Source organism: Brachycentrus maculatus, unplaced genomic scaffold (genome assembly GCF_059751285.1).
Source record: "Brachycentrus maculatus isolate JH-2025_06_01 unplaced genomic scaffold, ASM5975128v1 h1tg000370l, whole genome shotgun sequence".
NCBI classification, from domain to species: domain Eukaryota; kingdom Metazoa; phylum Arthropoda; class Insecta; order Trichoptera; family Brachycentridae; genus Brachycentrus; species Brachycentrus maculatus.
In genome coordinates, this window is record NW_028281119.1 from 3,368,724 (window position 1) to 3,380,081 (window position 11,358).

Below are 11,358 nucleotides of genomic sequence, written 5' to 3' on the forward strand. Positions count from 1 at the left end.
TTCCGAAAGATCTGGCTTTGATAAAATATTATCCAATATAATTTGAAATAATAAGAGAAAAAGTATTTCAATGAAAGGTTTATTTATGTTAATTACTAGTATATTCAATGTACATTTGAAAAAAAACTTTGATTAAATAGCTTTGAGATGAAAAGAAATCTGATGGACACGATACTTGTTAAATTGTATAATCTCTTTTGATTTATATTATTTTTTTGACATCTCATCAAAGATGAAGAAGAATATGGAAGTCTGGGCATTTACGGGGCTGACGACCGTCATCGGCTGGTTTAAGTGATCACTTTACACACGTGTAACATTCACCAATTTTACCCATTATTGACAACCACACTACTCTTTTGATTTCGTAAAAAAGATATAATACATGAACCAACGTTGTAATTTTTCCTATTTACGCCTATTTCATAGGCAAAATGATTAACTTTCCGTTTCGTTTTTATAACCCTTTTCTACAATAGTCTTCCCAAATACATATGTTAGATTTGTAATTTGATATCACAGACTCTCTTAAATACCCTGACTTTTGTTTCTACCCATTTGTGCATAGGGCACCTTTTTGAATCTTATCGTATGAAGACTAGGTGATGAGTCTTGAGCTCCGTATTTTTGGATCTAGGTGTGAAATATATTAGGGTACAGATGATGTAAATAAATGACATTGGAATGATGGATATAAGTATATGTTATATAGAAAAGTAAATATAGAAATACAATTATTTAGAAAAGGAGATAACAAGTAATGGCTAGGCACCAGGGTGCCATAATTGTACTCATATAAGTTGATGGGGTTCAAGTACCTCGTCGAAATTTAAATAAAATAATATTAAAGGGAAATCAATTCATTTCCTTGTAAAAAAATGTAACAAATTGAATAATTGTGTTTCCTATTTTTTTACAAAATTTTGAGTGTGTCCAAATACTTGTTCACTAAAATCTGGATTATCTCCAATTACAGGAGTTATTTTCATATTATTTTTTGACATCTCATCAAAGATGAAGAAGCATATGGAAGAAGTTATTCATCTTTGATGAGATGTCAAAAAATAATAACATGTTTTTTTTGTTTATGTCCTTAAATCTATTTGATCGTGAATCTATTTGATCCATCTTAGCATATTTCAATTTGTTATTTACTCCTAATGTGTGGTTGAAATGAAACTGAATGACAGTTTTATTTTCAAAGTTTAAAATCAACGCGATGAAATTCGAGTTGAATACATTTTTTCCTTCAATGAGCAGCAATGTCACTGTCACGCTCGACGGATGCAATAAAATGATATCAAAATATATTTAAAAAAATGTATATAATAACGACATTTCATTTCCGGTTAAACGTGTTTCAACGATGATAATTTTTAAAATTTAATAAAATTGCGTGTTTTAAAAATAATTTAAATTGTATATAAAGGAAGGATTTTGTGTAGTTTTTGTATACACAAACCAACATGGCTTCATTCAAGTACTTGGTTCTTCTAGTGATTACTCTGTCCTACGCATTGGCTAATGGTAAGTTTCATTATTTATTCAATAATTTCTTAAAAAGTCTGTACAGCTTTTTTATTTCGAACCGATTTTCATTATTTTTTTCTTCATAATTTGGCAATTGTTATTTCTCACATAAAAAGTGCTAATTTTATTTTAAAATGATAGTGTCGTGTTCAAATATATCCCCAAAGAAGCATTATATAAAATTAGGTGCTAACTAATTAGTATTAATTTTTTTGTTCCTTTGAAATGTTCTGTGATACACGGCAAACGGTAACATAGTGTGAGTGGTATATTTAACTATGAAATAAAAAAAAATAATTAAAAATAAGCAAACTGTAATAATAAAATAACAAAATTAAACAAAAATATTAAAATGTTTACTAAGCTAATAAGTCTTTTTTCTTCGCTTTCCCAAAACACACATACATTACCATTTACGTATCTGTTTACATAAAAACGTAAGATAATCTTTGACATTAAAGTTTTTTTGTCGTAAATGTTATTTTTATACCACTTGAGTTATACAGTATCTACTCAATGAATTAGGGCCACGCAGAATTTCGCGCAATTTCTCAATTCAAACAGGAATAACTCAGAGAAAACCTTGAATAAAACAACATTGAATTTTATTTACACATGAACACTTTATTACGCTTAAATTATGCATATATTTTCATATAAATATAGTTAGTATTTAGTATTTCCACCTTTGGCAGAAATAACTGCCTCAATTCTTTTTGGCATACTTAAAATGCACTGTTTTATCATGTTTTTTATTTCTTCGTCTTCTGACCAAATTTTTTGAATATTTTTTTTTACACAGTCTACTGTCGGATTTGGAAATGAGTATACCTTATTTTTAACATGCTCCATACGTTTTCTATAGGATTAAGGTCCGGAGAATTTCCAGGCCAGGGGAGCAAAGGCAGATTTTTGTTAGACAAAGATTTTATTATTGATTTAGCCCGGTGGCAAGGTGCCCCATCCTGCATGAAGGTGTATGGACCTTCTGTTGGGTCGAGTGTATGGTAGAAGGGCAATAAAATTCGTTCGAGGACCTGCTTATAGGAATTTTGGTTCATTGTTCCTTCCACGAAAAACAACGGCCCAGGTAAATTGTTAATAATACATGACCATATCATTGTTGCAGGGGGGTGTTTGATAACTTTTACCACACAGGCCTCATTGTAACGTTCCATTGGTGTTCTCCTGACGAATCGACGGCTCTCTGTCACGGCTTCTAACCGGCACTCATCATTAAAGATGACCTGAAAAATAATGAAAATTTAAGTTTAATTCAAATATATAAGTTTATTTACTAAAATGATATGTTGAAAATTAAATTTAAATAAATACCTTTTTCCAATCATCTACCGAGTAATTTCGATGTAGCCTGGCCCATTTTAATCGATCCGCTTTCATTCGTGGTGTCAATTTTGGTACTTTTACAGGGCGCCTGCATTTCAGATTTACTTCGTAAAGACGTCGCCTCAGTGTTGATACCGATATATTTATACCCTCTTCTTCCAATTTTGTTTTTAATGTTTTGCTGATGCACTACGGTTTTCTAAGGCACTTTGAACGATTTTTCGATCAGTCCTCGGTGTTGTTTTTCTAATCCTACGACAGTTCTTTCGCCGATTGCTGGTGGCGGGTGACTGATTTTTTATTGATTTTGAAATTCTGTCCACTGTTTGACGAGAAACGTTTTCTTTTTTTGAAATTTCTCTATTAGATAGTATTCCTAATTTCAGTAGCACTATAACACTAGACTTTTTTTTCTCAGAAATGTCTCTACTTTTTCCCATTTTGTCCTTTTCAAAAAAAATACTTGTGTTTACAAAAAAAAATTATACTATATGAACTAAAATTAAAAATTAAGTTTTTTTCACAAGACACGATAACTATATAACCTCTCTGAACAAAACAACAGCCAGAACTCAAGAAACTTCACTAATAAATGAGATAGGACTATTTTTTGAACTTTCAACTATCTGTCTACCTGTGCTAATTAGGGACCTTTCTCAGAAAAAGGGTTTGAATTTTTGCAAAGGCTTAAATAATCCAGGTATATTTTACATATTATTGAAGGTAATATACATGATATTAGATGTCAATAGAAAACTTAAAGTATTTATGTAAAATAAATATAATAATCCAAAAGATTTCAGAGTATTCAAAAAAATAATGGGTGGCCCTAATTCATTGAGTAGATACTGTACTTATTCTAACAAAATAAGTTTAAATTATAAGTTTTTTTTCTTTCTTTGAAAAATAAATTGCACGAAATATGAATCATTTAGATTTTATTATAAATTAAGAATCTCAGAAAAATGGATAAGTTTTTTCGAAGTGTACTATTATTAAGTGTAACATCTTTTTTATTTTACTGTTTTTTAGAAGAAGAAGACGCAGACGGTTCAGAGAGAGGATCTCAGACTTATACTGAGGCTGATTTTGAAAGTGAGAAAATTGCCGGCGGAGTTTCTGCCACTATAGAGAGATTTCCTTACCAAGTATCGATCAGTGTCGCTAATATTACATTATGCGGAGGATTCATCCTTTCTAGTAGTTGGGTGATGACGGCTGCTCACTGCATTGACGGGTAAAACAACATATAATGTTAATATTTTTTTATAAATATGACTTATACTATATGAAAAAAACTAGATAAGAAAGAATGCAGTGTTTTAAAACATATTGAAAACACCTTTTTTTCAATTTTAACTCTCATCTACATATAATAGTGCAAAAAGACGACATCACATATTAATGCGCGTGTAGTATTATCTTGATTGGTTATAACTTGAAGGGAAGATGATAATTCTTGCGCTTTTAAATGGAGTAGCACTAACATTAAATTATTTATTAAAATGTATTTATTATTGTATTTCAATGTTTAATTGTATTATTGTATTAAAATGTATAATTGTTTTAAAATGTATTATTGTATTAAAATGTATTTAAAATTCTAAGTACTCGAAAAATATTAAACAAAATTGGTTTAATTTTGTAACCGGCATTATTTTCTTAACCTTTCCAGCGCTGACGTGCCCCTTGTAACAGTTCGCGCCGGAAGCGCTTCAGCCAACAGTGGAGGATCCCTGTTTACAGCGACTCAATACGTGGTGCATTCCTTGTATAACGCCTCCAAAAACAATGACTACGACTTCGGTCTGGTCCAGATTAATGGCTCCTTCCCGTTTGGAGCAACCATTAAAGCTATTGCCATTCCTGTGCAAAGTAAAGGCTTACCCCGTTTAGGAAACATCATTGTAGCCGGTTGGGGCATCTCATCTGTAAGATTTAACATTTATACTTCCACAATTATTGAAATTCTATACCTTATCAAAATTATTAAGATTTTATTGATACCTAAACAAAGATAAAAAAGAAATATAGAAGTCTGAGCATTTACAGTATGTACCACTTTTCATTTAAGTGATCACTCTATACATGTGTATCTTTCATCATTCTACCGATTGACAACTACATAACTCAAAATGTTGTAACTCATATAAACATGATATTATTCATACATCGCTTCATGTGCGATTTCGAGAGAAATGAGGGTCTCAGCTAAATAATAAGGTTACTTAAATCAACCATAGATACTACTTGAGCTCGCACATTATGCGACGTATGAATTATATCATATGAGTTCCAAAAAATTTAGTAGCGTAGCAATCATGGGTAGAATGGTGAATGTTACATTGATACAATGTGATTCCTTAAACCAATTCTTATGCCCTGTAAATACTTAAACTTCCATATTATTTTTTCATCTATGTTGAGATATCAATATAATAATGATATCAATGAACCCTAAGTGGAGACAGACCCTGAATTTGTGAACAATGGTTTGGACATACTCAAAATACTATCTTTTAAAATATTTGTATCTTAAAAAAAAAACATTAAATCACATATACATATTTTTTTCAACAAATTAGTATTTTTAAATCTTGATCCTTTTCATAGATTTTATAAATTTTGAAAGTACTTATAATTCTGACAAATTTGATACTTTATGACAAAACTTTATTTACTTTTGCATCAGTAAAAAAGATAATGCTGTGTTTTAGGAAACTAACCCCTTGTCTCAAGACCTGGCTGCCGTGAATATAAAGATTATCCCAAATAAGATTTGTCGTATCCTCTACACCGGAACAGCAACTATAACTGACAGGATGTTTTGTGCTGGAAAACTGTTTTTGGGCAAGAAAGGAGCTTGTCAGGTAATATTATTGTTGATTATAGACATCTGTGAAATCATTGAATAATATGAATTGACACACACACAGTGATGTAACGAAAAACGTCTATCAATATTGTTATTTTAATTAATATTCAAACAAAAACTGATTTTACACATTTTGTTGAACACAATAAATTAAACTTTGTCATAAATGCTATAAATATTAATAAAACTTGTCTTAAAAGTGGAAAAAATTAAAATTGTTATCAATGATTTAACAATATTTATTTTTAATGACATCAGACACGGAATTATTCACCCTACGGATGTAATATCAATATTATAGGTATCTCAACTTGATATGAAACATATATTGTTCTTCTTTATATCAAAGAAGAAGTCTGTCACAGGTCTTGCGACCGGTATTTGGCTGGCTTGAGCGATTACTTTAAACACTTGCGAAACGTTTTCCATTCTGCCCATTATTGAACATCCATTTTGCATTGATGACAAAGTTATCAAATTGAGATACCTACAAAATAAATAATTTAAATAACAGTTAAGTAGTTGTACAGTTTAATATTAATTGAGATTATTTAGAAAATTAAATTAATTATTAACACAAAACTTGATTAAAATAAATGTGTTCCAAGATTATAAGGCCACCATAAGTCAAATTTTGTATTAACTAACAAAAATCGAATATTCTTGTGTAAAATATTTTAAAATATAATTAAATGTCTGAAAGTGATGCAATGAAAATGACATTTTCAAATTACTTTTACATAAACTCATTTCCGCTGATAACACGTGTTTTCATTTAAGTAGTCTACATCTTATCTGGACGTATTAACATTGACAAGCCATACACAATTTGAATTAATTTCTTGACAATACACTGTACTCCACGTAAAAGATAAAAATATAATCCCGCCGATAACTGCAATCTATAAAATGTCGTAATATTTTTATTGTACTTTGTCTACTGACTTAACTCATGCTATTATGAAAACGATATCTTAGAAAGTGTAATTCACGCTAAAAAATCGTTTTTTATTTGTTTTTTGTTGCCAAATAGTTATTGCAGATTTAACTGATGGATGCTTTTAGTTTTTATGTACATTTTTTTTATTTCTTTTTAAAGAGAAATATTTTTGTTTTTATTATTTACAAAAATATTTCAATTTCATACTATTTCTGTGAGCCTAAACGGCTCATTATAAGAAATAGGTATCAAATTGTGGTAGAGTAGGTTCGAACTGAGAAACTCTTACTTTCTGACTCTGACTGAGAAAGAGTCCGCGACACTAACCACGGGACCACAATCCGACACTACTTTTGAATCACGTCAAATTTACATGTATATTCACGTTTAGTAGTACATTAATTATAAATCTGCCTCCGTAGTGTAATGATCAGCACGTTCGGCTACCTTTCTGAAGGTTCCGGATTCGATTTCCGGGGGGGGGGGGGTCAAATAAATATCAGTTATTTTTTCACTCTAATATTTACACAATATTACCCTGGACCGGTACCTGAAGCAAAGGTCTGATCGCCTTTCCTTCACATGCTAACGATCAATATACAATAACACTGCGTTTATATGATGCAGTGACCTATGCACCATTGGAGTGCGGTTTGAACATGAATGAACATGTATTATCTCTTATAACTTAATTGTGTTGGTCAGTTGTAAAGTTCCATACATAGTTTGTACCTTCGTATAACTGGTAATACTCGTATTTAACCATGGATAAAGTAATAGCTGAATTTTTAAGTACGGTATGTTTTTAATATTGTTTATTTTTAGGGAGACATTGGTGGTCCCGCAGTGTATAATAACTTGGCCGTCGGAATAGCATCGTTCGGAGTAACTTGTGGAAATCCAATTTTCCCGTCAGTATTCTCCAACGTCGCCACTGTTACTGAATGGGTTAGAGGCGTTACTGGAATATAATGCATTATCTAAATCAACATATCAACACCCTCTCAAGGACCCGGACTTCTATTGCCTCTAGTTATGTGAATTGTAAATGTTACTTATGGTTCTAACAAGCATAATGCTAGTTTAAAACATTTATAACATCGTTTCTTTATTTTTATATTTTTGTAATTCTTAGATGTAAGTACATGCATGTACATAATTTTTATGATATAAATAAATGAATGAAAAATGCAAATAAAAACAATGTATTTTAATGTCTACCTTTTCGAAAAACCTTAAACAGTTAAATACAGATTTTGTATTTTCTTTTACCAATATCCGAGTTCGATATTAATGACCCGGACAAAGGGTTTAATTTACCAGTCTACAACCAATTTACGATTTCCTGGTATAATTACCAAATAACCGGTTACATTATTTATTCATACACGATACATACATAAATTTAACAACATAATTTAATTATACGAACGAGTTATTTTCAATCAACTAAATTATTAGTTTTCGTGTGGTTTTTGTTTGTGAAAAGAAGCCACAGAAGGCACACGAAGAAAAATTAATCAGATAAACTTTCATATACTCAAGCGCCCTTGAGGTAGTATTTTATAAAAATGGCCCTATAAAAATTATCCAAATTTATTATTTTTACTTGAAAACTTGCCTTATTTATAAATTGAGTCCTCTACCATAGTGTATTGGTTAGCGCGTTTAGCTAGCATGCTGCAGATATGAGTAATTTTTCTTAAGGATAATTAAAATCAGAGAATATTCACTCTTTTTCTGATCAATATAACCCCCGACTGATAGCACAGGACTGGTCTCCTTGTATAATTGAGGATAAATTTAACAATGAGCCTTATCCACCATTATGTCCGTATGAGGGTTAAAACACAGATTTCCAAACTTTTTTAGTCTAGCGCCCCTTTGTCAAAAATTCTCATCGATGGGGGGGGGGGGATTGTTCCCGTTTAGAAAAATATCACTTACCAGCCTATGACAAGTCGTAAGCCCTGTAAATACCCAGACTTCCATATTCTTCTTCATTTATGTTGGGATATCAATTAATCATTGTTTTTTAATTATAGTTCAAAGAACACTTTAATATTTAAAAATTTATTAATTATTGGAAAATCTGAGTAAAAAACGATAAAACATGGCTTCAATTTTACTAGTTCTTTATTCCTGACTTAAACAATCTTCCATTTATTGATAAGGCAGTCACTTCGTGGTAATATCTATTCATTTTTTTAATTTATGTTTTACCACTATGAATAGTTATATTTACCAAGTAAAACTTAAATTACAAAAAAAACTTTATTCTCCTCCATTTATGTTAAGATAAATAAATGAATAAATAAAAATCTATGTGATTACATTAATGTGTTTAATTTCACCGTTGAGATGATTTGCCTACCCTTATGTGATTTGGTAAATAATTCGGCAAATTATTATTAAAAAATTCACACCCTTATCCGCACCCCAATGGTGCATAGGGCACTGCGTTATATAAACACAGTGTTTTCTTGATCGTTAACACACGAAGGAAAGGTGATCAGCCCTCCGCTTCAGGTACCAGTCCGGGGTAATATTAAATAAATATTAGAGTGAAAAAATCACTTACATTTATTTGACTCCCCTGGGAGTCGAACCCGGGACCTCCAGAACGGAAGCCGAACGTGCTGACCATTACACTACAGAGGCGGACGGATTATTGACTTGGTTATTATTTATGTGCAGGTCTACGAGATGTTCGTGGCCGGCTACCAGTTCCACGTGCTGTCTCCGATCTTCACCTGCCACTGGGGCCTGCAGAACAAGAAGTCCCGCCCGGCGTGGAGGGAGAGACAGAACAGCATGAACCGCCGCCATTTTGACGTGTTCAAGCGCGAGGTGTTCGCGCGCTACCACAAGGACCCGCTGCGCATGCTCCAGCCGAAGAAGGGGCCGAAGCCCCAGAAAGGATGAAAAAAGGCCCTCGCCGATTGCTCGGTCAAAGTTTTCGGGTGGAACTTGTTCAAGTGGACCTGTGATCGGAATTAGATGACATCTGATTTGGGTCGGATTGACTGTCGACAAGTTTTGGATAGTACTATTTAAGTTTTCCCAAGGAGTTTGGTGGGAGTCATGTTTGTGCCGAGTTGATAAATCCCCGAACAATGTGTCAAAAGTTTTATACAATATAAATCCTAAGTGAGTGACAATGAAGTCAATAATGTTATAACATTCCCTTGCTCCTTTGTTTATTAAATTAATTTGACAGCCTTTTTTTGGTATTGTCTGTCTTGTTTAATTTTAATAGTACTTGGTAAATACCACTTTTTGCTAAAATTTGACAAGTGTTTCAATGTATTCAGCAACATTATTAAGTACCGTTTGTGAAGCTTAATCAAATTTTTTAATTTTCTTTCTTTGGACGTTGAAGGACGAAGAGGGAGTGGAAGCTATTTTTAATTTTAAGTGGGAGCATATAAAATATTGTTTACTATTGTATTTACTCATACGTTCCTTTTTAAACTTATTTTTTTAACGTTTATGTCTTCGTAATAATAATAATAGCAATGAGTAAAGCCTTCTCCACTATTGTTCATGTTACCAACGATAAAATTCCTTCGTACTTCAACATCTTGGGGCGCTTTAAAATTTAGATTAAGCTTCACATACGGCATTAGATAATGATGCTGAATATATCGAAACACGAATCACAATATATTTTAAGACAAAAGTGGCATTGAACAGGTATATTTCAATTTAAAAATGTTGTTTTTTTTTGTAAATCTGGAATTATCATTTTTACCAATATGTACGTAGCGGTATAGAAAATTTATGTAGATGAAATAACAGTGCACTAATAATTGTTTAAAAGCTAATAGTTCATATTTTGTTCAACCTTAAATCGTAAACATTGGAATATTAACTTGTCGTAGTGGTTTAGCAATATCTGTTTAATTTTTAAAATGTAACTGTGTAATATGATTTACTTAATATTTAAGTCTTTTTGGGTATAAACTCTCCAATTCAAATATTTTAAGACTCCCGGTTTAAACAAACATAATCACTTTCTTTATTTTATTTATAGTTTCGGCATAAACTTTGTGGTAAGACATATTACAATGATTAAAGAAAACACTTCGTTTTTTACCATTTGAGTTTTATTATAGACTACATGTTTCAGAAGTTAAACTTCCATCATTCAGGTCTGTATAATAACTAAAATATAAAATATAAAATTGTTCTATAAATAAGGAGAGGGGAAAGTAAGGGGAAGGGGTTAGTCAAGGGACGGAGTTTGAAAACAAAGGAAAAATGGAAAGCAATGGTGAAGAATTTTGAAACAATATATTATTTAATAAATTAATATTAGAATTCAGGTTTTTTTGGATTTCTAAATTTTCAAGATAATTCATAATTTGGCCTTTATATGGAACAAGGTGTAATAATTTTAATTTATGAGAGTGAAATGAGTGATTAGTATCTATTATATGATTTGCAAATTTCGAAAAATAATTACTAACAAGACCGCTATGATGTTCTTTAATTCTAATCTTTAAATTTCTCGCAGTTTGGCCAATATATTTTTTATCGCAATCTCCACACGAAATTTCATAAACACTTTTTTTTGTAATAAATCAATTTTAGATTTTGAGTTATCGAAGTTTAACTTCTGAAACATGTAGTCTATAATAAAACTCAAGTGGTAAAAAACGAA

General features: G+C 31.2%; 2 protein-coding genes across 2 annotated transcripts in view; both read left to right on the top strand.

Annotated features, from left to right (window-relative positions):
* The window catches only part of LOC148303414 (beta-1,4-glucuronyltransferase 1), a 117,003-nt gene extending 107,262 nt beyond the window's left edge, over nt 1-9,741 (top strand). The window contains exon 4 of the mRNA XM_088269978.1: nt 9,390-9,741. Coding sequence (XP_088126104.1) covers nt 9,390-9,617 — 228 coding nt within the window. The 3' untranslated portion in view covers nt 9,618-9,741. The remainder of the gene's footprint in view (nt 1-9,389) is intronic.
* Nucleotides 1,402-7,896, top strand: LOC148303415 (trypsin-7-like). The gene is made up of 5 exons (XM_088269979.1): nt 1,402-1,527; nt 3,910-4,114; nt 4,553-4,808; nt 5,595-5,747; nt 7,518-7,896. The coding sequence occupies exons 1-5, from the start codon at nt 1,467-1,469 to the stop codon at nt 7,662-7,664; spliced, it is 822 nt and encodes a 273-aa protein (XP_088126105.1). The 5' UTR covers nt 1,402-1,466; the 3' UTR covers nt 7,665-7,896.
* Nucleotides 9,742-11,358: the final 1,617 nt, after the last annotated feature.

What these genes read in the sequence shown, in the direction of transcription:
- LOC148303415 (XM_088269979.1), top strand. Translation starts at nt 1,467, where the DNA reads ATGGCTTCATTCAAGTACTTGGTTCTTCTAGTGATTACTCTGTCCTAC. An exon ending in CCGGTTGGGGCATCTCATCT is followed by an intron (nt 4,809 to 5,594) that starts GTAAGATTTAAC and finishes GCTGTGTTTTAG; the next exon opens with GAAACTAACCCCTTGTCTCA. An exon ending in GCAAGAAAGGAGCTTGTCAG is followed by an intron (nt 5,748 to 7,517) that starts GTAATATTATTG and finishes GTTTATTTTTAG; the next exon opens with GGAGACATTGGTGGTCCCGC.